General features: G+C 41.9%; 2 protein-coding genes across 5 annotated transcripts in view; both read left to right on the top strand.

Annotated features, from left to right (window-relative positions):
• STX16 (syntaxin 16) overlaps positions 1–7,982 on the top strand; it is a 20,678-nt gene extending 12,696 nt beyond the window's left edge. For all 4 annotated transcript variants that reach the window (XM_019548187.1, XM_019548188.1, XM_019548189.1 and 1 more), the window contains 3 exons: positions 459–602; positions 2,538–2,618; positions 4,827–7,982. In XM_019548187.1, the coding sequence (XP_019403732.1) occupies positions 459–602; positions 2,538–2,618; positions 4,827–4,931 (330 nt within the window). In that variant the 3' untranslated portion in view covers positions 4,932–7,982. The remainder of the gene's footprint in view (positions 1–458; positions 603–2,537; positions 2,619–4,826) is intronic.
• Positions 7,983–12,158: 4,176 nt separating this feature from the next.
• NPEPL1 (aminopeptidase-like 1) lies at positions 12,159–27,854 on the top strand. The gene is made up of 12 exons (XM_019548196.1): positions 12,159–12,326; positions 13,639–13,824; positions 15,131–15,301; positions 18,019–18,108; positions 18,854–18,935; positions 19,769–19,911; positions 20,607–20,684; positions 23,421–23,521; positions 23,998–24,121; positions 25,574–25,750; positions 26,206–26,316; positions 26,977–27,854. The coding sequence occupies exons 1-12, from the start codon at positions 12,177–12,179 to the stop codon at positions 27,133–27,135; spliced, it is 1,572 nt and encodes a 523-aa protein (XP_019403741.1). The 5' UTR covers positions 12,159–12,176; the 3' UTR covers positions 27,136–27,854.
• The last annotated feature ends 124 nt before the right edge of the window (positions 27,855–27,978 follow it).

A 27,978-nucleotide genomic window follows, 5' to 3' on the forward strand; every position in this document is an offset into this window, starting at 1 on the left:
GTTTGACCCCAGTACTCTTTCCTGCCATGGCAGGGGGTCGGACTAGATGATCTGCTCAGGTCCCTTCCGACTCTAGAAACGATGAAACTATGAAACTTCCTACGTTTGTATGAGATCTTCTGTACCACCAAGCATTTAGTAGGTAGTGCATAACTACTGCTATTTAGTATTTTTTCCAGTTTCTTGGTTTTATGCATGCATACAAACTTGCTTTCAGACACTAAATTGACTGTCTTAGAAAGATCTCTAAATGGATGATGCTTTATATCATTTTTTGTGGCAACCCTACATTTCTATTACCTATTTAAGGTACAGTTTGTACACTAAGATTTTTCTTAACAGATTTTGCCATTATGAGAGTTCCAAAGGGATCTAGCACTGTGATTTTCTTTTTTCATATTGTTACCAGCATTTCATGTTACTTTTATTTTATCATTTTAAATCTTACATTTCTGCAGGGGTTTACAGATGACCAGTTAGTATTGGTGGAACAAAATACATTAATGGTGGAAGAACGGGAACGAGAAATTCGACAGGTTGTACAGTCAATTTCTGATCTCAACGAAATATTTAGGGACCTCGGAGCAATGATAGTCGAACAGGTACATAAACCCACAGTAAAAGTACTGATCGTAGGGTAATGCCTCTTATTAAGATTGCCTGTGTTTTCCATTATAAAAACCTGTTTTCAGTTGCTTTTATAACGTTGCCAAACTTTAACGGCATTTATACAGATGCATTTATCTGCTCTGCGTGCAAGCTGCTCTGCTTTGCCCAGTGCTGCATCACACACATTTGTATAAATGGCAAAATGTACGTCATCACTGAGAAAATGGCGGCGGTGCACTTTTGAACTAAAACACCTTCAGTGGTGTGGCACAAGCATGTGTACAAATGCCCTAATAGTTTGGGCTGAAGTTGCTTTCATTGGGTATCTTTCTGTACTGAATTTACCTAAGAATTTCAGCATTTGCAGCTTTTGGTTGCTTCAGGCTGCACAGAGAGGAATCGGACTTAAGGTAGGTGAGTACAAGAGCACACTCCACTTCAGAACCTGCAGTGTTTCCAGTTCCAAATCTCACCATTCCTCTGCCATCAGGAAACCTTGTGAAACCCGCTAGCAAAGTGCGTTTCACATCCCTGTCTTGTGCTGGTCTGCATAGAGGATGACAATCTACTACTATTTTCAGTTACTCTTTTAGCTTAGATACGTGTATGTTGGATTTAAAGATTCTAGCCCTTCTGATGCCCCTGTGGATATTAGTATTATCCATATAACGCAATTGCTTGAGTGTTATAGTTCGTTTTGGGGGGTTTATTTTTTTGGGGGGGGCGTTATTTTAACTTAAAAATAACATACAGGAAACTAGTACAAGACCATGGTCAAAGATTGCAAAATCGAACCCTCAAGAGTGCAACTTGAATTCAATCCCTAATGAGCTCCTTTATGCATATGCATTACAACATGGTCTTTTAATCATGTGATCACTTGCTGTTTTTGTCCACAACACTCCTGCTTCATTTAGCCCACAGGATGGATTTGCTCTGGACTTGAATCAGAGTTGTGTAGTAAAGATCCATGCTTAATTTGTTGCAAAAGATGGAAGCGTATAGTGAGTGTGATAGGGGTTTGCGAAGGGGAAGGCGCCGTGTTTAAGGCAAGCGAATGTCACCCCAGAAAACTGAATCTTATCCTTAACTCTGCCACAGATAGCCAAGTATCTTTAAATCAGACTTCTATAGTTAATGACTAATGGAGTGCTTGTCTTCTTCATACCCAACTTGAGATCTTGGATTCTGATTGACAGAAGTGCTGAATTGAAGTTGCAATTGAAGTTCATGAGAGTTATGCTTTAAGCATGTAAAGTGCTATGTAATGGTAAGTACTGTGAAAAATCAGGTCCAAGCATCTCAAATTGGGCTCCTCAAATTAGGTAATGCTTATATTTGCTCAGCTCTGCAGCTTCAATAATCATGTTAATGTATTTTTATGAGTAATATTACTGTATGTAATATTGCTGTAATTCTCCAAGAAAGAAAGCATGTCTGATCTTTTCCAATTCTGCTGAGACAAGTGAGTTCTGCAGGGGTTTGACAGCTCCTCATTTTGGTAATTAGTGGAGCGCCTGGTGTTGCTTAGGAGTTTGGCTGTCCCTTGCTTTCTGTTCTTATCCCTGGCACAAGGAATTTGAGGTGAGACAAGCAACCAAGAAAATATCACTGCTTCCCAGGATCATGAAACAAGTTAGGTTGGAAAACGTCCTCTGTTCTTTCCAAATAGCTGGTTCTGTATTAAACCCTGAATTGATCCCTGCTAACACATGCAATTTGAAGTCTTTGACAATAGCATTATTTAAGCCAAGCGCTTCTTTAAAGAAAACATTGTTTTTGACCATTCTTTCTTTTAAAAAATGCATAGCTTGCTGCATAATCCATCAGCTTTCTCCTGTAAAATCTGTTTGTTTCTCATTGCTTGATGCTCATTTTATAGTATTTACTTGTCTCTTGTCAGTGCTTATTCTGCCTGTTTTATTTAGGGAACGGTTCTGGATAGAATTGACTACAATGTTGAACAGTCATGTATGAAAACTGAGGAGGGCCTGAAACAGCTGCATAAGGTAAGCTGAAAAGGTATTTAAGATGCTGCATCCTTTCTATTCTTAACAGCCATCAAAGGCTATGCCGACATGAAAAATAGCAGGCGTCTTTTTTTTTTTCTTTTTCTGTCGCACGTGGTAGTTGTTCTGTGGCATTCTGTAGCGATTTCGTCTGTTCTTGCCTCTGATCCAACTGTAGTTGCAGCTTTCCTGGGTAGCATTTTTACATGTGATTCCTGGCTTTAAGCTTCTACATCCATATTTGAGCATCAAAGCAGTGGCTTGATCATTTGAGTTCTGACCTGTATCTAACTCCCACTAACCTCAGTGGGAGTTTGTGCCTACCGCTCCTGAAAAATCAAGTGGGTTAACTAGATACCTTATGGCTTGATATACCTCACTTCACATACCCAAGTCTGGGAAAGTCCTGACTTTAGTATATTGGCAGTGCTTAGTTTGAAACTGGCTGTAGGAGTCTTCCCTCATTCTACTGTATTTATTTGGATTTAAGGCCAACCTTCTGTTTCTGCTCTGAACATTGTGGTTTTGGAGTAACTGAAAAGTTTGAACTTGGCAGCAGACTATGCCAGAGTCTTATTTAGGCTTTTTTAAAACAGTGTTTTGTTTTTTCAATTCAGTTCAGTCTTTGCATTGCTTGGAAACAAAATGGAATGAGTGGTTCAAGCTGAAACCTCAACTGCAGTGGACCATTATGTTTTGGAAACAGAGTGTATTGCAAACTTGTTTATGGTGTCAGAATTAAAAACCCATTTAAGAAGAGTATAATACATTGCTTGCAAGGTTGTTTTTATATATTGTATGTAAATATGAATTGGTGACCATTTTGATCTTCTCATAAGCATTTCTTTAAAACAATGTATAAAATGGACTAGAAATAAGCAAATGCTCCAGAATGAAATAGGATCAGTCTTAGCTCTCAGCAGGTTCCCTTTTGCTCATTGATTAGAGCATGGAACTTTGGTGCAATTGGCATTTTATGCTGGCTGTTTTCAGTACGTGTGGGCTGCAGCCAAGCTATTTAATATGAATTTTCTAATCTGTCATGGGAGAGACTCACTGATCAGAAAGGTCACGTGAAACACATCCCTGCTGGTTTTAATAATACTGTTGTTTTCTTTGTGTAAAAAAAAAAAAAAAAAAGTCAATTACCTTTTCTGCTTTAATAAGCAAAGCTGTTTCAACTTGTCCAGAAAGCACTTTTTATAGACATTGATCTGTCCTAAATTACACTGAAAGCTGGATGATATTAATTATTCCTCTTTCATAACAGAATTGTTATCTAAGTTGTTGTTTTGAAATGCCTAAAAAGCCAGATTTCCATCCTCTATGGCACCCATCAGTTAACTGCATGCAAAAATGCTTTAGTGAACCTTGTCAAAATCGTTAGGCCCAAAGGGAAAAAAGAACTTTCATTTTCTTTGGACTGCTTTGCTTTTCATCTTTTTATTAAACAAACTGGAACAATTTTTTTTCGATTTTGACTTAAATTTTGGGAAGTTTCTCCCTTTGTCTCCTGTTATCATCTATTTAGCCCTCTGGGAAAAGGAAGGGCAGAAAGGGGGAAAGAAAACCAAAAATCAGATAAAAACTGTTCAATTCCAGTTGAAACCAAATTAAAATGAACCTAATTTCAAAGTGAAGGTTTTTGTACATTTTTAATTTCCTTCAACGAATAACTTTTTATAATATGAAAAATCAAAAGTTAAAGTAATTTTTTACCAGCCTTTACTACTCAGATGTACTTGCATATCCAGTTGGCTGATCTCCATCTACAGTTTTCACATGTGGATATTTTTAAACATAATTTCACTTTCAGATGAGCTTCCATTCTTATGAAAAATAATAATGCATATTGTACCCCATTTCTTATAGCACCTTCCCAGGGATAAAAACAGCAGTCTTGTACAATCATCATGAAGTTAAATCCTCTGACATGAAGCCTTCTGAATGAATGAATCTGTTAGATAAATAAAGTTTCAGTGCATAGTTGTAAATACATCTGTGCCAAGTTAGGCATCTACTAATAGTACTCATTTGAGTTAATTTTGTGGGTGCAATTTGCTTTACGTTGAGATGTGCCAAATTTTAATTGTAACAGTAATAGTAAACAGTAACTTGAGGTAGGTGATAAATGAGGGTCATGCCATACTGTCCTTTTGCATGTTTTCAGAATTAAAGTACTTAACTACCTTTCTTTTGTGTTTATAGGCTGAGCAATATCAAAAGAAGAATCGGAAGATGCTTGTCATTTTAATTTTGTTTGTTATAGTAATTGTCCTTATTGTTGTTCTCATTGGTGTAAAGTCCCACTAGGTGACACTTTTATGACTTTATTTTAGTGTGTATGTGATTTTTTTTTTTTTTTTTCTTCCCCAATGTGAATGGATGGACCTGCACTCCTGAAAGTTGCCTTTTGAATGTATAAGCCCTAGTGGTACAAAATCTGTGCAATGTTTCAGTAGAACTCTTTTCACAGTATATTCTTCTGTGATACGAGAGGCATTTGTAAAACTTGAATGGAAAATGTCAGGGCCTACAATAATGCTACCAAAATCAGTCATCCAGTTCTCCATCCAGCTGTATTTAGAACATGCTGGAGTATTTAAAAAATGCCGAAAGTAAGAGAAGACATTTACAGGAACGTACAATAATTTGTATTTTACTATGTGCAAAAAAATGTACTGTTCTCTGTAGTCCTGTGCGGCCATTTTTTAGGTTTTTAAACAATGACAGTTTTACGGGATTTAGTACCAAAAACTATGACTTCAAGACAAAATGCCTTAAAATGCACAACATTCTAACTGTTTGATTCCACTTACTTTCCTCCCTATTTTTTAAAAATAATTGGATGGACTAATAAAAAAAATTATCTTAATTTAGATAATGCGTACAAGGATCAGAGTGATACTTAAAGTGTAAATAACAGGACTTAATCATTGGTGTCTATTAATGCGTTTAGCTCATTAAAGAACTTCTTAAGCCTGAGTAACAAGAGGAAAGCTGTTTCTCCTCAAAAGAATCATGTACAATGTTTTTTCTTATTGCAGTGTTTTGGTGTTATTTTTAAGCTCAGCCAGTTGCACTGAAATAATGCTTGAGCTACATCTGAAATAGAAAGGAATTCTTCCTGCCCGCCCCCCTCCCCCTCCCTTATCTTCCTCTATATTTGGCATGTCCAATTATCCTACAATAGTGGATGCTGGACTGTTTGATTCCTTACATGCAGGTAGCACTAAACATTAATTTACACTACCCCCAATACTGCCCAGTATCCTATCTATCCCCTTAACCTAAATACATAAAAAGGTGTATTTACCTAGTGCTACAGTATCTATTACAGCCATTGTTCCTAGCAGAATTTTGATATATATATCTTTTGTCCTCTTTTAGCCAGGCATTAGGAAAGTTTTGGGTGGAGTGTTGGCCATGACCCAAAGCCTGCTGCTGTAGGCATGTGTCAGACCACCGAGGCACTTTGAGTTTGCCCTGTTTCTGCAGTGGTAGTTTGTTGTAGGCTATGGAAGAGGATGTAGAAAAATTCTGAGCAGTGGAGTATTCCAAAATTTAATATGGTCATGAAGTGTTATGCAATTTTAGGGCCCTTGCCTTAATATTTTTAATTTGTTTCCTCTAGGGGGCTGTTGTTTGTTTTGTTACTTGCTGTTCTGACTTATGCAGTGTTTTCCATATACTTACAGTGACACTGTACTCAAAGCCCCTAAAACTTAGGTCCATATGTCATTTGAGTGTTATGCATGCTGGATGGGAGTTCTCGATACTTAATCATGTACTGATCTCCCAGCTTGTATCCTGTAAATTGAACAGACTCCTACTTTCATTAGTAATGATGAGGACTTGGATGGCATATGTGGATCTTCTTTGATTCACTCCAGAAACAGACGTGTTGGTTAGAAAAGAGTACAAAGACATGATTAGGTTGTGGCTCCTTTTAAAATCATTTTACTTTACAGACTTTCCTTGGTCTGAAAAGATCTTGAGGTATTAAGAGTAGTTAGAGGGTCTGTACTTGCTGGGATCCATCAGTGTCATTTTTGTCTCCCCTTGTTGTGTATGACAGACTGCATTCATACTGATGGCAAGGATTGCTAAGAAAAGCATGTTCTGTGTTCCCCTGACTAACGAGCTGTGATTAACGTCGCAGACATATATTCTTTATAAGAATTGGCCACAGTAGTGTTTTATTCATGAAAAACAGAAGGTATATTGGAGCACACCTAACAGTTGTCCCTACGGTGGGTTTTTCTTTAGCTGGATAGCACTTTAGCCAGCTGAGAGTGCTTTTCTTTTGAGCTGACTTTCAAGTCTTATGAATGGTTTTCCTGCTTTTGGAGAATCCCTCATTGTCCTTTATGAATCAAATACATAACAGTAGGGCAGTAATAGTGCGGAGGCTGTTTTATGTTTTGTGACTGGCTTTTTGCAAGGAGACCCATCTTGTACAAAGTGCAGTGGGTAGAGTTCTGAACCAATCACTTGCCTGTATGTGGCACCAAAATTGCCTGGAGTTACACATTACACAAATCTTCAGGATAACTGCAGGCAAAAATCCTTGATTATTAAATTGTCCCAGCATCCAAATGCCTTGTACCTTGGGCTGAGTTCAAGTATAGAGAATGCTTGATGTAGAGAGCATGGCTGATATTTGATACCGTTTAAGTAACTTGTTGGGTGACCTGGTGGTTTTTTGAATAGGTGCTAGAGCATATGGAGCCTTTTATCTCCAGGTGTGTAAATTTTCTCAGAATGATTACCAGTATTTAGCTGATTTCATCTGATGGATGCTTCATGGCCCGTGTGGAATTAATGACGGTCCAGTTTCACATCTTGGCTCATTTGGCAAGTCTTAGCAGACAGTCCAGTCCCATTGGCCTTTGAGAGGTGGAGCAATGTGGGAATCCTTGTATTGCTACTGTTGCCGCTGAACTTGTTCTCTGGCTGAAGAATACTTTGGTCTCCGGGGATTGCCAGTCCAAACCCTTCACTAAAACTCACATGACAAACTGTAAAAGAAAGAATACCATGTTCAGTCTTGTGGCTGGTGTGCAACTCCCCTGTGTTGGCATAGCCTTTTTGATGATTGTGACTAAAACTACTGTGTCCTTATTGCATTACTGCTGTCTGCATCGTATGGTGTGAAGCAGCACATAGCTATAATTTAATATGCTGTATTTGCAACTTTCTCTCTAACATGAGATGATGTTATTTATTTCTGTCTTGACCAGTGCTTTTGATGATTTATCATAGCTAATGAATTCAAAGAAGTAATAAAACACTTCCAACTTAATTGATCAATTACTATTCATTTTTCTTACATATTTATAATAAAACAAATACTTACACAGATGTTTGCTAAAGAAAAAGAATTTTGTGTTTGTATTTCATCTTTCCTCCAAATTTAGATGAAAGCCACGAAGACAAGACTCTCTTTGCAAAGAAGTGCTCTAATGCCCAATCTCGTGCAACAATAGCAGTGCCGTAACGAGACAGAATTAGAACATTTTAAAGACACAGGCACACTTTAATGCATTTGAGAGTTTAAAGCCAGCTGCAGTGTCTCACATGACATTACTGGATGAGCAAGAAATTGTTAAAAATATTGGTTATGGTGCTGATGTCTTTATGAGGGAAGGATCCCTGGGTGTGGGAGGATTTTATTTCCTAAATCTTTTCAGGTGTCTAAACTTCACTATTTTATTCTTGATATTTATTAACATATGAACACCAGCACAGGCAGTCTAGCTGGTGAGCTGAGCAGATGCTGGTGTGCGTACCCAGAGGTAACACATCAACATGGTCACGTTAACCCAGTGGCCATGGTGCTGTCCTGCTCTTAACCACCTCTCTGCAAGACACTGCAGAAGTAATCAGTTAAAAATATTCCCTGGCATGTGGGGTATGTCCTCTAGCATGACTTCTTCATGTTGGATCCCTCCCCTTTTCCAGTGGAACCGTTTTGTGTTTAGAATCTGCCATGTGAGAGGGTATAGGATTTGGCTGTTGATGTGGAAAGCCATTTAACTGAGAGAGACACCTGCAAGGGCCAGTAGAATAAAATTGTTATATAAATGTTCTTTACAAATCCATGACTTTGCCTACCTGTAATGAATACATTGGTAGTCTGCAGACCTCTTGGCTTGTACTGAAGTTCTTCACTAAAATACAAACCATCTTACAAAAACAAATGCCCAAATTACATTAAAGTACCAGTGACGCTTGCTGAAATGCGTTTTTTTGTTATAAGTTCAAAAACTACCAAGTATTATAAGCGAATGTCCGTAGGGTATGATGAGTTTGAAAGGCAGTCTCTACCATGCTCAACTGAAGTATTCACCCATCTGGCAGGTCTTGGGACCTGAGGGACAGAAGAATTTCTTAGACTGCATTAATTTAGGTTATACGGAACTGAACTATTTAACCCCTTGCTGTGTGTATTCTGTTTTGAAGTTGTTGGCGGGGGGGAGGGTTGTTCTCTTTTGCTTTTTTCACAGTCTTGTTTTTCACTACATCCTTTTATAGCAAGCTACAAAATGAGATGCGACCTAAAATTGGAATTGTGATTTTTTTTTTTCCCTAAAGAAAATTTAGTTAAATCTGTCTTCAACTAAAAAGCCAACTGCTGTTTCATCTTCAAAGAGATGCTCATGCAGCTACTCCACAGGGTGCATCTTCTAGCGCACAAGGCATCTGAATAGATCTTGATCAATATAAAACTTTATGAGGTGGCTGTAGAAAGCTGCTGGGATTGTATGTGTATGTAATCTGTTCATTTGTAATCAGAGGAATTGCAGCGTTTGAGGGCGTGTGGGTCAAGAAATCTGCCATTAAACGTAAATTATATTTTCAGGCCAATTTCTGAACTCAGTTGAATGTAAGATATGTACATTCCAGAGGGTTTGCAAACCTGGGATCTCTTCTGTTTATCCATCACGGTGTCCTGGTCAGGTGATTTTAATAAAATATACAGACAAGCAAGAGTCACTGCTTTCAGGGACTGTTAGGATCTTCTTTTTAATGCGCAGCTGATTGATATACATGGAGATAACTTATTTCTTATTTTGAATAGTGGTTTTTCAACGTTTTCCATATTCACAGAAATATTTTCTTGATTGAATGTCTCTAAATAATGTCTGTTCCCAGATAGTTTGTCAAAACTTTGATTTATAAAATAAACACCTTCTTAAAATAAAGAACCAAGTCAGTGTTTCTGTATGTTGAAGTGCAAGAAGTCACACAACTCTACTGATGGCCTGATGCAAGAAACACTTTTAACCATCATGGGGTTAAAAACTACTGTGACCGCAGAAAATTGGTCTCTGCTCAGACCCCGTCATTCTCAGCATCATTGCAAATGCATTGCTGCTAGCAGCAGTGGAAAAATTTTAGGAAATGTCCATAGTGCAGATAAGGTTTAGAAAGGGAAATTAGACTTTCTCAGCAAGTCCAGTGCCTTGATTAGAAACCTGATCCCACACCGGTGTAGTCCATGAATGTAGAAGCAGGCCCTAGGTGAGGAGTAGTGCTTTGAGCCCATTCCACATCTTACCTATAGAGCTCGGAAACATTGTAGGCTTAACTTTAATAGCCCTGCACCAGCAGCATTTAGATGAGATGATGCTTATTTTCCAGCTATTGGTCTTTGCACATCTAAATGCAACATGCTACCATACCTGCTGTCTCTTACATTTCTTTCCACTGAAAGTCCAGGTTTATTTGCACAGAACTGAAGCCAGAGCAGAATGTGTTCTCAGGCTTAGTGAGATAGCATCACAAAAGCTAAAGATGAAACCTGTGTCCTGCCTGGGTTGTTCCCTGACAATGTAGGATTGTTCTCTGTGATGCATTTTCTAGTTCCTAATCCTGGTCAAGCAATCTTAATAAAATATACAGACAAGCAAGAGTCACTGCTTTCAGGGACTGTTAGGATCTTTTTAATGCTCAGCTGATCGATATACTCAGGATTAAAATTGCCTTATTCAGACTGATTTTTAATTGTTTCAAGCAGGGAGGCTTCCACTGGTTCCCTTGGAAAGTACCACGGTTTAATAAGATCTTACTGTAAGGAAGTTTTTCCTGGAATTTAGCCTAAATTTCTCCTTTTCAAATGTCTTCCCATTGCTCTTGCTAGCATTCCGTTTTGCCACCATAAATAAATCCACCCCCTCTTTGAAGTTTAGATCCCTCACATATTTGTAGATTATCATGTGTCCATTCCCTGCTGCCCTTACATTAATAGGAGCTGTTTGGCAAGCATGCAGAAATGAAAATACAGCCTGGTGGGTTTAAAATAAACATATTTCAGTTTACTATTAGAGGTGGAGTTTAGAAAACATTGTTCTCATTAATAACTCCACAGGCTGCATCTCAGCTTGCCTTGGCGATATCCCCATTCTGGGCCTGCTCCTTCCACAAAGGGAGTTCAGGTCTAATACTTGCAGTTTATGAATGCAAAGGGGAACATTCAACCCTTTCTGCATCTAATTTAGTAACAAATTCATGCTTTCAAAAGCAGTGTTTCTCTCTGCTACTGGGTATTGAAAGCCCTGCCGGGGAAGGAAAACTCAGGCCCCTGCAAAAGTTGATCAAGGTCTTAAAGGTAGACGGAGGGCAGCTGCTACAGCGCTCCCAAAATCTGGGGCAATGGACTTGCTGGGGAGTGGGCCCAGGAGGTGACCTCCTGGTTTGCATAACTTGACAGTCCAGGGTTTTTTCCCCCATGTCTCTGAATTGTTGGTTTCTACTGTGTAAGTCACCAGGTTACAACTCCTCTGTGTGTGTGTGTGTGTGTGTACACGTTAGTCATGCTCAAGGTGTTAGTATGTGTCAAAGTTATGTCTTGTGTCTGTCAGTTGTGTGTTGGTACATATGTGAAAGTTATGCAGAGAGAGAGAGTGTGTGTGTGTGTGTGAGAGAGAGAGAGAGACAGTCCTGTCCTGTGTAAGTCACGGGGATGTGTGTGTGTATTGGTCATGCCAGCTGTGTGTATAATGCCCTGTGCGTGTATTAGTCATGTTGGTGGGGGTGAAAGCCATGCCCTGTGTAAGTCATGGGGGGTACACATGTGTGATGTCCTTTATGTGTGTGTATTACTTATGCTGGGTGGGTGTGTGCACGTGTTAGTCATGCTCAAGGCGGTAATATGTGTGAAAGTTCTGTCCCATCTCTCTCAGTTGTGCCGTGTGTGCGCGCATGTTAGTCCATATGTGAGAGTTATGCAGTGTGGGCATGTGAGTGCATGATGCTCTTTGCGTGTATGAGTCATGCTGGGGGGGTGAAAGCCACGCCCTGTGTAAGTCATGCTGGGGGGGCGATGCTCTTTGTGTGCATCAGTCATGCGCGGGGGGGAGTGATGCCCTGTGTGTGTGTGTATAGTCCTGTAGGTGTGTGACAGTCATGCCGTGTGTGCGTGTGTTAAAGTCACGCCCTGTGTATATCATGCTGGGGGGTCACCCCCCGCTCTGTGTACGTACGACCCTATCGGGGGTCCCCCCCGCGCGGCGGCGGACGTCACATCCGGGGGCGGGGCGGGGCCGGGGGAAGATGGCGAACGTGCAGCTGGAGTTCGTGGCGGGCGCAGGCGAGGCGGACCCGCAGAGCCGCCCGCTGCTCGTGCTGGGCCAGCTGCACAACCTGCACCGCCTGCCCTGGGCCCAGCTGCGCGGCAAGCTCCAGCCGCGGGTCAGCGAGGAGGTGAGGCCGGGGCCGGGGCCGCCTCGGGCCCAGGCCGCGGAGCGAGCGAGCGAGGGGCCCGGCCCCGCCTGTGGGAGCGAGGCGGGGAGCAGCCCGCGCGCCACTTCGCGCGGGGCCCGGCCTCGCCGCGACCCGAAGATGGCTCGTCGCACACGGAGCTGTCTGTCGTGGCAGCAGGGCCCACGCGGGGACAGCGGGCTGTGGGTGTAAATCAGGCTCGGCCTCTCCCCCGCCCTGCTCCTCCGTATTCCCGCGAAGGGCGAAAGGTCCCGTGTGGCCCCTGCGTGGCGCGTGCAGACCGGGGCCTGTTCCCAAGCTGTTCGTTGACCTGAGGCCACCAGCCCCCCCCAGCCTGGAATAGGCTCCCTTCCGGGGGTGGTTCAGGCACCTACTCTGGGCTCTTTTAAGAAGTATTTGGACGTTTATGTTGCTGGGATCCTTTGCCCCTAGCTGACTTCCTGCCCCGGGGGCCGGGGGCTGGACTCAGTGACCCGCCGAGGTCCCTTCCAGCCCTAACATCTATGAAATCTATTTGAGCTCAGAGCTCGTGGCCACCGGGTACTGCCGAAGCCGATGGCTCGGCCAGGTTCAAAAAGGAAACGGAGAAATCCTTGGAGGAAAGGAGCATCTGTCGCTATCGAGCACGGGAGCGAGGGCTCCGGCTTCAAAATTAAAACTCCCCAGACACATGCTGGAGGCTGCAAGTGGGGACGGTGGAGCAGGGAAACCCTGGTCAGACCCAGTTCGCTACGCCTGTCAGCATCTGCACTGCCTCTCGCCCAGTCTTGTGTCACAGAGGGACCCATGGTCTGACGCAATCCATGGCAGTTCTTATTTTCTTAATTCCTTTTTTTTTTTTTAACTTAAGAGAAAAATCAGAAACATTTTGTGTGACAGCACTTGGCAGCACGGTGACAGACCCTTTCTCTTGTAAAGGATTAGCACTTTGCTCGTACTTCATTAACTGGCCATGTGAAATGACTACAAATTTGGTGCTAAGAAATCAAACTGGCTCTTTATTTCTTTTAAAACTGTTGTAATTAAAAACGGCTTTGAAGCAGCCGTCACACAGATTAGCCTGTCTTCGTGTTTGAATTTGGGATTGAATGTAATTCATAGAGCCTGAGGGAAAGGAGCAGAGATGTGTTTGTGATGGAAAGTAATTTATCTTCCTGATTAACAAACAAGTTTGCCTACCTGGGCCTACTGGATCTAAGCTTTTTGACACCAAAATGTTATTATTACAGGTATGTGGAACTGATAGAAAAGTGCACTACAGATTGCAGTTTTCAGTTTCTTTCTCTTTCCTCAGATATGGCAAGCTGCCTTAAACACGCTGAATCCCAACCCTACCGACAGCTGTCCTCTCTACCTGAATTATGCCACGGTGGCTGCTCTACCTTCCAGGGTTAGCAGACACAATAGCCCCTCTGCAGCTCAGTTCATCACCCGCCTGGTTCGCAGCTGTCTTCCAGGAGGTGTCAACAGATGTATTGTTGTAAGTGGCATTTAGGAAGTGCATTTGGTAAAAAGCCAAGGGAGGACTGTCCTTGTATTTGAGAGTATGTGATTTGTAGAGAGAACGTATTCTGTACTTTAAAATCTTAGCAGTATTTGTTAGGCTAGAGGTAATTTTTTTTCTTTCTTTTCTGAAATGGTTATAGCGGTAAAAATCATAGTAGGAACACAGTTATCTTGTTTTACAGGAAATTAAGCCAAAGCTATTGAACCAATATAACTCTTTTAGTAGAGGAAGTAATACAGCTTTCCAGTGTAGACAAAACCAAAGTATAAGGGCTAGTCTATGCACAGTTTGAGCACCAGTTTAACTAAATTGGTTCTGAATTTAGTTAAATGTGTGTTTTAACTAACTGTTTAATGTGTGTGTTAGATATGTGTTTTAGAGGCACATATCTACATGTTTTATTTATGATTTTTCTTTAGCAGACTTTAGCTAATCATATATGGGATTATGGGGACACTGTTCATTCAGGAGAAGGGTCCACACACAGAGAACCAGTATCGCAACTTCTTCCTGACTAGGATTTAAGCTATAACATTAGCACCCTGCTCACATCTTAAATGAATACAACCGTCAGCTTGTCACTGACAGGGACTTTAGGATTTGTTGAAGGACATGTGCCTTGTCTACATTAGACTTTTAAAGTATGTTAGTTAATGGAACCTAATGTCACACCTTGCCTGGACAAAGGCTTAGTTAACTAAGGCATCTTCTGTGAGTAGATAAACTCTGGATTTTTAATTTGACAAAAATCTCTTACAGACCAGTTTGAATTTCGGGTTTGGGGTTTTTTCCTCTGAACAGTTGTCAATAATCAGATTTTTCTCCAAGTAGACTGTATGGGCTATCTACAACATGCCTCACTTAAAGTTAGTTTGGATACCAGTTGCAGTTGTTAAGTCTCTTCCCTAGAGTTAACTCTTGTACACTAAGATGGTTAAAACAGTACAGCTCCTCTAGTGTGGACATAGTTGTACCTGCATAAAGGTTCCTCATGGTTTGGCAGTAAAGCTTACTCCATTTCCATGTGGGGATATCACGAAAGATGATCTCATGAAGTCCCTTCCAGCCCCTAATATCTTATGAAAGGTACCGATACAAGTGTAACTGCATCAGTGCTACATGAAGTAGTTAAACCAATCACAGTCTGTATGGAAACCATACCTACACTCTCTTCCCTTTCTCCCCATGGCACTCCCAGCTAGGATAAGAGATTCCTTTAAATCCGGTTCCAAACAGCTCTGGCACTTGATGACCATGTGTTTTCTTGCTTGTATTTCAGATGGTTTGTGAGCGATCTGAGGTCTTTGCCTCAGCTTGTGCACTAGCCAGGGCTTTCCCACTCTTCACCCATCGATCCAGCATCTCTAGACGCACTGAGAAGAAAACAGTAACAGTGGAGTTTTTCCTGGTTGGGCAGAACAATGGGCCAATAGAAGTGGCAACACTTAAAGTAAGTTCCTAGCTTTCCCGTTGATCACCAGCTTCCTTTGTTCCCTCTGTAGGGCAACCGTGGTTCTTGCAGAACTGTTGCACACTGGTATGAATGACCATTTGGTGTCTGAAATATCTACTGCACCGAATATAAGTGACCCTAGACCATTTAATATAGTTTAGGCACCTGTGAGTCTGATCATGAAGATATAACTGCATTGACTCCTACAGCATGTCTGAACCACCTCCAGATGGTGCTGTGGAGTCAGTGAAACACTACACTGTACCCCAAAATGATTGTAAAGGAGTTGTAGCACTGGCATGTAGCCCTGTGGGTTAGACATGCTGGAATTCACTGAAGTGCTGTCTACTGTGCTCCTTTCTTGGCATGGACATACTCCTGAAGATCATGTTCAGAAATCAGATGCACATTTTCACCCTGCCTTGTACAATGGGTGTCTCAATGATTTCACTTTCAAAATATTTAATGGTCAAACAGTCTAATATTGCACCTAGTCAGGTAGATGAATTTACTTCCAAAAGGAAGTTGGGGGAGTTTTGTCTTAATGGGGTCCAAATTCTGTCCCTGACACTGCACATATGTATCATTGAAGAAACTGGGAACTGCACATTCTGGAATCAGAATTTGGCCTTTCATATTTTTATCTGATGTCATATACCTGCTGCCTTTTACTCCCTTGATAAAATTTGTAGCTAGAAATGAAATGCTGGGGAAATAATCCAAGTTTGAATGAGCCAAGAGTTTGTTACGCAACATGAATTTCCTTTTATAAAGTTAAACTGTAAAGTCATCTGAGTTAGCCATCTTTGAGTCAGAAGTGTAGTGATGCACTTGGACTAGTGAGTCGTGGTTATTGGGTGGACATGAACTCCTTATCAACTGGGTGTCCAAAGTGTAATGGATCATTAGAATTCAAAGTTCTTCCTGAACAGTTCTTTTAAGCCTTGCTGTTATAAACATTAAGACAATCTCCTATTATGTGCTTCAGGTTTTAATATTTTAATACAGATTGAAACTAACCCAACTGATTCAAGGGCTGGGGAGATTGAAAGATCCCACAGGTATGGTTTAGGCTGTAATAAAACTAAAGAGGCACAGACTGACAAAGGAGAAACTGTCCCTGAGTGACATTCCTTCCAGTTAGAAATGCTAGCATAAAAGGGGTGACTGTATATATTTCAACTGTCTTAAGTTCAAGGCATCTCCATAAAGTTATGTCGCAGAACCCAACCATCAGCTTCTTGCCCTCAAACCAAAAGATAAGCAGTCAGTATTAAAAATGGACCCTGTTAGGTAGGCAGGCCTCATGCCACTTAAGGCTTTGGGATTTAAAACAAACAGCTAGGCTAAAATTCTGTCCTGTCCTTCCCCTAAGGTCAGTGTCAATCCCACTGACTTCACTGAGGGTTAGGATTTCACCCCGTAAATTCAACCCAGACAGCTGGTGCTGATCCCGGAGCACAGATGTCACATGCTTTCCCTGGGAGGCACTGTTCACTGGGAAGACTGCCATATTCTGCACCACACCTGCAGTGCCCATATCAGTTTAATTTGGGGGCTGTCAGGGGTTTATCATCTTCTGAGTCTACCTTTAGTCAGGCTCTCTAAGTACCCCTTGCAGACACTGTCAGACACCACTTCTTTATAAGGATGAATCACCTGGCTTCTTCAACTCAGAGCACTTGCCCTGTGAGAATTATATGCTTTCTTTTTCTCTGTGGCCCCACAAGCCAGTCTGAACTAACTGAGTTTATCAGTCCATTAAAGGGAATCATTGAAGCACGAGGGGATTGCAGGAAAGCATGCTTCTGTTCCAAAACAAACCAGCATTTTTAAGTTAATTGGACCATATGGGAGGTTTCCCTGAAATCCACCTTTACTCTGTCTTTGTGTGTCCTCCCTCATGCTGGACTGCAAGGTCATACAAATAGCAGTTTCCTCACTGCTCATCTTTCTATTCCAACTGGGCCCTTTGGTTCCCAGTTGTTAAAAGTTAATATCTCATCAGTGCAGCTTCTATTGTCATCTTCCTCAAAGGCCTTCTTCCTTCAATCATTAGCTATAACCATCGTACGGTAGACATTTTACAGCAGTTCAGTCTCAAGCTCTGTTTATCCGGGTCTGACTTTACTTAGTCAGAGGTAGAGATTAACCCCAGAGTGTTACAAGATACAGAAAGAAGGGGAGACTGAGGCATGTACATAGCACCTAAAAATGCAACCTTTGCCAAAGGCCGCATTTATCACAAAAGAAAGCATTATCTATTGAAGCCATTAATTCTACCACATGTAAACACTAGTCTCCCTTCCTATGGAATAGCTAACCTCCACAGGCTCCCAGCTTAAACAGCCCATGGTTTATCTGATTCAGACAGTCTGAATCAGCTTCATATCTCCCCCATGGCATTCATGGGCTTAAGTTGTATTGTGTGGTTATTCATTGGGACAGTGAGAGAGATCATTGAACTGCTCCAGCAAAGCACTCTGAGAAGGAATTCAGTTTCCTTAGAAATTGAAGCACCATAAAAATAAGGGACACATAAGAAATGTATGAAGCTGGTTGTGTGGTCTGGCATCTCTTTGTATTGTGCAGCTGCTGCAGTTGCAAATTAGAGCACTTCAAGGGAATCCACATCTTGTACCTTTAGATTCCACCCTTCTTCTGTACAGAAACCACACCATTTCCCTGTCCCCCCCACCTTGTTCTATTTCTAGTGTTTGGCAAGTGCTACAGAAGGAGTGAGGCTGGCTGCTCGGATTGTAGACACCCCTTGCAATGAGATGAACACAGATAACTTCTTGGAGGTTGGTACTTGTACCTTTCAGTAGACCAGCTTGTTTACAAGTCTCTTTTTCTCAATGTAATAATCAAGGATAAATTTTGGCCTCTTATTAGCTAAATCATATGCAGTGTCAGCGGTGATGGACATTCCAGGAAGCTGGTTGAGGCTCAGCTGTCTTTTGTTAAGCCAGGGAACCAATATCAGAATTGTTGTCTGAGCCCCTGGTTTGTTCTGTGATCTTGTACAATGAGGTCTTCATTGGATGCTCTCAGTTCATATTAATTTACTTTTCATTGATTTCTGCAGATGAGGCCCTCAGCCATTTTGCATTACAGTGTCCAGTCTGTGAAAGGGGGAAAACTACTCTCTTACCATGACCACATGTATCTGAAAATTGGAAGTGAAAATTGCTATGTGTTCAAATATAGAGACCTGAAAAGCTGTCCAGAGCATGTACTCTCATCCTATATTTTATTGTGGTCCAGTGCAGGTGACCAGCTGCCCTTTCTGCTTAAAAGCATCTGTCACCTAGCACAGTTTAAAAGCCAGACTCAGATGGCCTGGTGCTGTAAATCAGAGGGCTCTCCGTGGAAGTCAGTGGAATTAACTATAGGAAGATCAGTGTCAAGACCATAATATTAAATGCTTTGTGATTTTACTCCCAGCAAAAATTTGCATGTGAGCATGTCTTTAACTATACAGAGACATGAGCATAGTGTAGTGAATATGGATTTACTTTATCTTTTTTATGATAATGAACCTTAAAGGAAATCAAAAAAGTTGGCAAGGATCTTGGGATTGTTCCAACTATTATCCGTGATGAAGAGTTGAAAGAGAGAGGATTTGGAGGTATGTCTTGCTTAGAGTGCACCGTACAGCTGTGCTTCCTAAACTTTTCCTCACCGTGACCCCATTTATGACCCCATTTCTTCAGCATGGCCCCTCACTCCCCACCTACAGCCCCCTGCTCCCTTCAGCAGTGTCCAAGCCCTGGCTGCCACCTGCAGGAGGCAGCAGCTACTGTGGCCGAAGCTGAGTGCAGAGCCCGGCTTCCCCTCCCCTCTCCCCTGTGGGCACTGTCGGAGCAGAGCCTGTGGTTTGGGGTGAAGGATGTGGGCTGCAGCCTTGGGTCTCCCCACTCTGCTGCCTTCTCCCTAGGGGCTCCACTGCCCTGTGAGCAGGACCCAGTGCAGGAGGGAGGGAATACCATGCTGTGCTGCTGTGGCTGCCAAGCTGAGTCGCCCCCTGCCCCCCCGCATGTGGGTACAGCTCCGCCGCCACTGCTGCTGCCATGCCTCACCTTGACAGCCATGATGGTACGGCTCTCCCTCCCACAATGGATCCCACCCACTGGGCTGCAGAGACATCTCCTGCCCAGAGCTGGTCCAGTCCGGTTGCAGCCCCGCACCCTGCTGTGGGCACAGAAATCTCAGGGAAGACATTTATCACGACCCCATCTGCTGATGTGACCCCATTTGGGGTTGCGACCCACAGTTTGGGAGCACTGCCTTACAGTTTATTGCAGTGTGGTACCAACTCTTACAGTTTTTTTGCTTATGCAGATTGAGAACAATTTATAGTCCTAAAATTCCCAAGGGGGTCTGAACAGGGACAGGACAGTGAATCAGACATCTTCTCCTACATTTCACCACCAAATGGAGTTTTTAATCTTTCTTTTCCAGGCATCTATGGAGTTGGCAAAGCAGCTGTGCATCCCCCTGCATTAGCAGTTCTCAGCCACACCCCAGAAGGTGCTACACAGAACATTGCATGGGTTGGCAAAGGTATTGTGTATGACACTGGAGGCCTCAGCATTAAGGGGAAGGTATGTAAAGGAGAGAAGATCTGGCATTTCACTGTAATGAGATTTAAATGAATATAAGAATTTCATCAGAAAGGGGATGTAGAGGGTTTTTGGAGTTGAGCTCTGTCTCAAGGTGAAGGGCAAATTAATTTCTGGGAACATGTTGCTAAGCAGGTATTAGCTAGTCATTATTCCTAAAGTATTTCGCCTTAATCTCTGAACATATGGTTTAATCCTGGCCAAATCAATGGAAAGAATTCCATTGGCATCAGCCCATTTTATTTTTTTAAATGAAGTAGCAGAAGAAATTTGAAGTTTTCTAGCCCCAAGGCAAGTTCTAGTAGAAGGCAGGTGAAAATAATGTCAGGAAGCTTAACGATCTTCAAAATATGGAGTTTGGCTCATCCCATATCCAAGTCACATTGTATAAGTTTCACAGCAGAAAACCATGAGCTACACATTTTAAACACTTTAGTGGCAGCATTGCTACCTTATTCATCCTGAAAGTGTGAGGTGCAGAGCTCAGTTAATGTCTTAGAAAAGTGATTTAATTCAGTGTGGAACCTCATAGCTCAAACAGCCTGTGTGACATGGGGTGTATTGGAGATGAGTGTTCAAGAGACAAAGATTGCAACAGAGTGTGAGCGTTAAAAGGAAATGCAACCAAAACTTTCCTGTCTTGTTTTGAATCTTTCTATCCATCTTTATTCAAATAGACTACTATGCCTGGCATGAAACGAGACTGTGGTGGAGCAGCTGCTATTTTGGGTGCCTTCAAAGCCACTGTAAAGCAAGTGAGTAAACTGTTAGTATGAGTTAGATTAGTGTTGCTGAGGAGAGGCAGTCTTGTCCAGGGTATGTTACCTGAGTTCTAATTGACTGTCAGTGGCCTTTCAGAAAATTGGGGAAAGATGTTGATTAAATACTGGGAATTAATGTTTGTTACGTGGCCTCAACACAGGGCTTTGCTTGAGCACAGTCCCTAAGCAAAGATGCTTTCCTGGATTGTAGCCTATATAACTAACTATTATCTTATCCTGGGACCTTCATTGATTTCACTCTTTGTGCCAGCATTACACAGCACCGCTCCAGCATTGCTTTTCTTTCTGCCTGGTGGATGGGTAGTGAATTGGCTATCATGGATGAGGGATTTTTGAGGTTCCTGTGTATTTAGCAAACAGAGATTTCTGTTACGAGTACTGGGAAAATAGACTTCATGTACCTGTCAGTGTCCTGAATCCCAACCTAGTTCTCATAACATTTGGTGGGGAAACAGCAAAGCAGCAAATTGTGGTCCTGGCTATTGATTTATTGCTGTGGTCAAAAGGTGGAAGGAGACCTTGCATAAAGCCAAACCTTGGAGTATTGTGAACTACTCTCTAAAAAAAAAAAAAAAAAATGCAGTGCCAGAGAGATCCAGTTCTCACCATAAATCCAGTCTTGCTGACGGAGCAGCCCCTGCCTCCCAGCAGTGTCCAAGGTTCAAAGAACATTCACTTCTGTGGATTAATGTATAGTCTGTCAGAAGGCTGGTCCAGGAGATGGTCAGATGCCAAATTCCTGTTTCCCAGCAGCGTATTATGACTCAAGCTCTGTGCCTTGGTGATAACAGCCATATTGGATGTGAAAGGGTTATAACCTGTGGAGCATTATCTGTGTAACGTGCAGCTGGAAGCAGATTTGAACAGAGTGGGGGCAGGATATCACAAACCAAGTATGTAGCAAGGAATTCTAGAAGGCACAATGTCTCCTACTGTTTTCTGTCATCTGGCCCAGTGTGCCCCCAGTGTGAGGTTAATTTATGGTTCCTCACTGCTGTCCATTTTTATGTTAGTTTTCAATAACTTCACTTACTCTTTGTTTAGCCCTTAGGACTTTAGAGGGTGAACTAATTCAGCAGGTCCTGATTTCTTTAGCAGATGAGATTTATCAGAAGATTCCTAATGAACCTGACCCCTAGTAAAACTTTGCCACTGCTGAATGAAACTCCTGAGTGGGAATATAAATTCTCTCTCCTCCTTGCTTCCTCTCTCTAAACAACAGGCTCTTTGTGAGAAGCCAGAAGGAAGAGGGATTTAAGAAGAAGTAGAGAGAGAAGCAGGGGGCAGAAAAATAGGCATTATTTCCCAGCTCTCCAGAAAGTGCTGCTGGGCTCATAGCAAAATAGGAAGGTAGCAGTTCTTTTGGTGGTGGGCGTGCTTAAATGTGGGGAACTGTTTGGTCTTCCTTTTTTTCTCAGACTGGTGATCTAGGTAGTTCAGTACCTTGTCTCTTGCATTACCTGATCTCAGAGCTTGAGGCTTGGGAGACCCTGGGACAGGCAGTTACAGAATGGGAGGGGATGTGTGAAGTGTATGCACATTCTGTGTCTTAAGGTTGCCTTCTTCAGCATCTTCCAGCCAATTTCTCAATAGCAGGCTTTCTAAAAGGCTGTGGAATTAGAGTGCCATCTAGGGAGAGACTACTGATATAATTCAGGCTTTGCTCAGTGGGTCAGTGGCTTTCTTAGGTTCCTCTTCAAATGACTCACAGCTCACCAAAGACTTTAGATCAACTTTTATGGTTTACCCTCTCCTCCTGTGCTAATGCTTCCCCCAAAATTTCAGGAAATGATAGGGAGAGGAGCAAATTAGTAAATGACCCCAAATTGTACTAATCAATGTTATTTGAGGTTAAATAAATGTAACGGAAAGGAATAGGAAAATAAGGATCGGAGAAAAAGTCAGTCCATGAATGTGTAGCATACTGACACAGGTCTTTGTAATTTATTAAGTTGAAAGCATTTGTTGTCTGAGAGAGTTGGATCTTTCATTTGTGGCTCTAGATGATTGAGGGGTTAGAAATGTTGGCCCAGATGTTCCCAGTCTCTGCGTTTTGAGCCTTCATTAGGGTTGGTTCCATAGTTGAATGTCTTTGGTAGTATGCTGATGAAAATCCACAGTGCTGTAGTTTAGATAGGAATATTCTGATTCAAGTGTTTTGTACTCAGCAGGGACCTGATCTAAAGCCCATCACAATCAATTGAAAATTACCTTTTGAATTCTGTGGGCTTTGGATCAGGTCTCTGTTGTCCTTAGTGGAGCCTGTTAAAAATGCACAAATGATTTCATTTGAAGAATAACGTTACAGATGCACACGTACTGGGGAGAGAGAAAGTTTCAATTCTGATATACCTCGCCAGAGAGAACAAGATTGCGTTACTGACTTGTTCAACTGGCAAAGGTGTTTTGGCTTTCCTACCCTGCCCTGTTTTAGACGCATGGCAGCTTCTAGGTATGCACTGCTTCTGCTAGGCTTCTTACTGTCTTTCCACTGAAAACTCAGAAGCTATCATTTTATTTATCTTTTAAGCTCTTTTCATAGCTCTAGGTCTCAGCTTCAGGTTAGAAGCCACTGCTCACAGATTTACCATGTCATAACATACATTCTTTTTATTGCTTCTGAGTTGTATTTCCTCACTGGTGTCAATCCCAATGAACAAGATCTTTTATGTTATATTGACTTGCATTTCTCTCCTGTTTTTGTTGCAGGGCTTTAAAGACAATCTTCATGCTGTTTTCTGCTTGGCTGAGAATTCTGTTGGACCAAATGCAACAAGACCTGATGACATCCATGTCCTTTACTCGGGAAAGTAAGATTGCATCTGTCCCTTTTACAGAATTGTTTAGGAGTGCCTTGTCTTACTCATTAATTTAAATTGCTTCATAATCATATCATTCAGACAACTCATGTAGGAACCCATTTACTTAGATTGAAAGTTCTTCAGAGCAAGACTAGGTTTTTGTTCTTTTTTTTTTTTTTTTTTGAGCTTGAGTCAGTGGAGTTCTTTTACATGGCAAGGCTTTTTAGGAATTAATTCAGTACAAATAACAAACACCATTAATATAAATACCTGGTATGGTCATTCTCGGCTGATGTTGCTTTGAGATTCTCACAGTTTTGACTGAAAACAGGGACATTTCCACTCAAGGCTTAAAAGCGTTTTATCTTATTTGTAGGGTGGTGGGGGGAGGGCAGAATGGACTAATAAGCTTCACAAGCATCTGAGAAATTAGATGGTTTATCTGAATACAAAATCAAATGTGAAAAGTTCTGCCTTCTTCCTAGAACTGTGGAAATCAACAACACTGATGCAGAGGGCAGGCTGGTGTTGGCTGATGGAGTAGCCTATGCATGCAAGGACCTTGGAGCTGATATCATCCTAGATATGGCCACTCTCACTGGAGCTCAGGTAGTTGTGAACCAAACAGCAGGGCTTGTGGAAGAACAACTTTTTGATAGTCTGTGTAGCATGAAAGCCCATATGCTATCCCTGTAGGTTAGCAGGGGAATACTTCAGTTACAAGTCACAGGTCTTCACAAAGTGAACTAAAAACACAATTCAGTTAACTGTAGCAACAGTAGGTTGTGGCCCAGTACATGGGCCAGCCACTGAAGGAAATGCAGTGTACTTCTCCAGCATGTACCATTATAGCTCCATTACTCAAGCAAGATGCCCATGCTTTTGGGCTTCATATATCATATACAACTGACTCGAAGTGATGTATCTTCAGATGCATTTGAAACTGATGTATATAGTCAAGTAATATTTGTAGTTTTCAATTTTGTAGTTTTATCCTTAGATGACCTACAACCCATAATTAAAACAGTTTTCAGTTTGCCAAGTCTGGTTCCATTCCTGGTGAAGCCTCAGCAAAAAGCAGCTATTAAAGGTGGTGAAGATGTTGGCATCTATAGTTCCGCCTAGGGAACTTAAACTTGAGCCTTTTTCGTAGGCCTGAAGGGATTTTTAGATGATTGAAATGCTGAGGTATTAGTAGTATTGTGAGTATTATACTTTCCTTTCCATAAGATGAATTGGAGAACTTAGTGCAACCGTAATAGGCTGAGCACAGATATTGCAAGGTACAAATATTTTTTAGCCACTGCAAGAGCTGAAAGATTGTGCTAGATAGATTTGTAGACCAGGCCTTCTTCGGGTGTAAATCAGCCAGGCCTCTTCAGAGTTAGCGGAGGTGTACTCATTTCTACTAACAGAAGGCATGGGTGAGGGCCTACAGGTAGATACTTGGCCATGCCCTGATTTACACAGGCTGTTATGTAATTTAGAGTGCATGTAACCCACTGTATATCATATTAATACAAGAGGAAAAAACCATAATGGACTAACCTCTTTTTGCATATCATTATTTCATAGAAGATGATAGGGGTGGGCAGGTGATCCTGTGATCACACCTCATTAGCTGGGGAGTTTTAATTTAGAGAAACAAAATGGGTTTCCAGGACCCTCTTTGCCCAAATCAATGTAAAAGAGTCTCTCTAAAAATGTCCTGTGTTTGTCAGCCAGTTACCTGTTTGGAGAACTCTAATGCTCAGTGGCTTCCAAGCCCTGAGTTAAATCCAGGACCTAACAGCAGACATCAGGGGAATTAATCCTTCCAATAGATGTGGTTCCAGCATTCAAAATGGCCACGTTACTTGTGACTGACCCAAATAGCGGGGTGGTTGTATTCATGAGAGAGCATTCGTGGCTGGGTTAACCAATAAACAAAGAAAAAGAGGAAATTACGTGGTTCTTGATAGCTGGGCTTAGCCATGCAACCTAGTTAGTATGAAGTAGAGAGCAAAAGATTGGAGACTGAACTATATTATTGGTACTGGATCATGTCTTATTCCCCACTAGGGAATTGCCACAGGGAAATACCATGCTGCCATCCTTACCAACAGTGAAGAGTGGGAAAGGGCATGTGTTAAAGCTGGCAGGAACTGTGGAGACCTGGTCCATCCTCTTGTGTACTGCCCTGAACTCCATTTCAGTGAATTTACCTCTGCTGTAGCCGACATGAAGAACTCTGTGGCGGTAGGCTTATTTATGTGTTATTTTATTTTAGTTCCTTATGTATTAAGCATTTTTCTGGGCCTGACTACATGGATAAAGGCTTCTCAGATGTGCTTTGACCCTTTAGATGTATGGCTAAAGGCAAGGCAGGAAACTTGCCTAATACTGACTTGCAAACAGCTGCTCTTCTCAGCTGTAGTGATTGTACTGACTTCACAGTGCATCCTATTTCACAAGGGCCAAAGTGAGATGGGGTTGGAAGTGGCCTAACAAGGTTTTCTGCATTACATTTTTGGCTGTCTCCCCCTCCCAGGCATGAGTACTGCACTGTCATTCTTCACAGTGAGGTCTGGCTTTGTGAATTGTTTTCCATGGTGCTAAGTAATGTGAAGTCATTGTTAGGAGTTGTTCTTGAGTGAAACAGTTAATTCTTAAAAACAGTATGTTGCAAAATCAAATCTTTACTCTTTGTGCAGGACCGGGATAATACTCCAAGCTCCTGTGCTGGACTTTTTATTGCTTCTCACATTGGCTTTGATTGGCCTGGAGTATGGGTCCATATAGACATTGCTGCCCCTGTTCATGCGGTAAGTGTGCTTGTTTGTCCTCCAAGGTGCTTGCTCCTAAGGAGAAAAACCTCTCTTGTCTGAAGATATCCTGATTGCAGCTCCTGACTGCAGTGTAGATGTAAGACATAGAGTGGAGAGAGGAGCTGGGTATCCAGATGTAGGTAATTTTCAAGGATGAGGTTGTTCCTTTGTTGAAGATTGTTCTAAGGGCATCCCTGCTTTATGCATTTTTGTTATTGGAGAGTAAACTGGGGTTTCTGTGTTTTCAGCATCCATATTTCTAGATTCCTGCACTTTAAAATACCAGTGGGATTCTTTGTTTTCTCCTTTGTGCATGGGATTTTCTGTTGTCAGAGCCACCAGAAATGCCTGTGTGCAAAAATATTGCTTGCTTTTCCAGGGTTCTCATGCCAAATGCTGCACATTACAGTCTGAGCTGCATCAAGGATGAGATTTTTTCAAAAGCAGCTCAGAGTTAGGCTCCCAAATCCCCTCCATCTTAGTAAGAGTTGAACATCTAACTCCACTAAGTGCTTTTGAAAATCCCACCCCAAGGTTTCTTAGACCGACTTGCAGTTGAGCATTCTCTCTGCCACTTGTAATCTGCTTGAAAAAGAGTACAGATGAGCCTGGTACAAAAGTGATATTAAAATCTGAAGTGCAACAACTTGTTTCTAGGGGGAACGCGCTACTGGCTATGGAGTGGCCTTGCTGCTGTCTCTGTTTGGTGGGGCATCTGAAGACCCTCTGCTGAACATGGTGTCTCCCTTGGGATGCAACGGAGACTCTCCAAACGAAGACATGGAGAGAGATTCTAAAAGACGGCGCCTGGTGTAATGCTCCCTAAGGCCTCAGTGACGGGGTGCACATGTTACCTCACTTTGCACTGATTCATTCTGAAGCAATGAAAATATTACACATCAGAAATTGCCATTTTTTTTACGGTCATGATGAGATTTACTACTCACTTCTGAGAAAGCAGCCTATTCCTTTTGTTTTTTAAATTATTGGTGCACACAGTTACTGAACAATAGTGATGCTGCCAGCTCCAGGCTCCACTAGCTTTATCCAGGAATAGAGGAGTATCCTCCTCAGCACCTCACAAAACTTTACTGAGTGCATTAATGCATGAGAACCTCCTCAGAGTGTGAAGAAGCAGCTGAAGCTCTTACTTACAAAACCTTCCGATTTATTTACCTGAGGTTTTGTCTGTCAGACGTTCTTGCAGGCTCCACAGCTTCTCAGAACACAAGATGAGGAAGAAGAAACCACTGTAGGTTTGACCTAGTCAGCTGCAACAGCTTAGCAGCAGAAAGTTTAATGACTGAATGCCTTCTATTTCAGTAAGGTGCCCTTCCTGCATGTTTAAATGTTAAAAAAATCTACAAAAAGCCAGGCCAGAACATCTCTTCATATAGGTCTCTCGCTTTCAGATAACGGAACATGTTAATGTTAAACAAAAAATACTTGGATTTTATTGAATAAAATAGGTTTACAGAGCAATGTGGCTGACTGCCACTTAATAAATTAATTATTAAAGCAGCTTGCATATCCCAGCCTGGATTTTCATGGCATTATTTGCATTTCTGAAAATATTGGGGATAGGAAAGCAAGAGCATGACTGTGCATTGGATATTCCCAAACCCAGCTTTAATACACCCCAGAAGCAGGCACCGAAGG

Source organism: Crocodylus porosus, unplaced genomic scaffold (assembly GCF_001723895.1).
Source record: "Crocodylus porosus isolate Cpor-Errol unplaced genomic scaffold, CroPor_comp1, whole genome shotgun sequence".
Lineage (NCBI taxonomy): Eukaryota > Metazoa > Chordata > Crocodylia > Crocodylidae > Crocodylus > Crocodylus porosus.

What these genes read in the sequence shown, in the direction of transcription:
- NPEPL1 (XM_019548196.1), top strand. Translation starts at nt 12,177, where the DNA reads ATGGCGAACGTGCAGCTGGAGTTCGTGGCGGGCGCAGGCGAGGCGGAC. An exon ending in TAGAAGTGGCAACACTTAAA is followed by an intron (nt 15,302 to 18,018) that starts GTAAGTTCCTAG and finishes TTCTATTTCTAG; the next exon opens with TGTTTGGCAAGTGCTACAGA. An exon ending in ACATGAAGAACTCTGTGGCG is followed by an intron (nt 25,751 to 26,205) that starts GTAGGCTTATTT and finishes CTCTTTGTGCAG; the next exon opens with GACCGGGATAATACTCCAAG.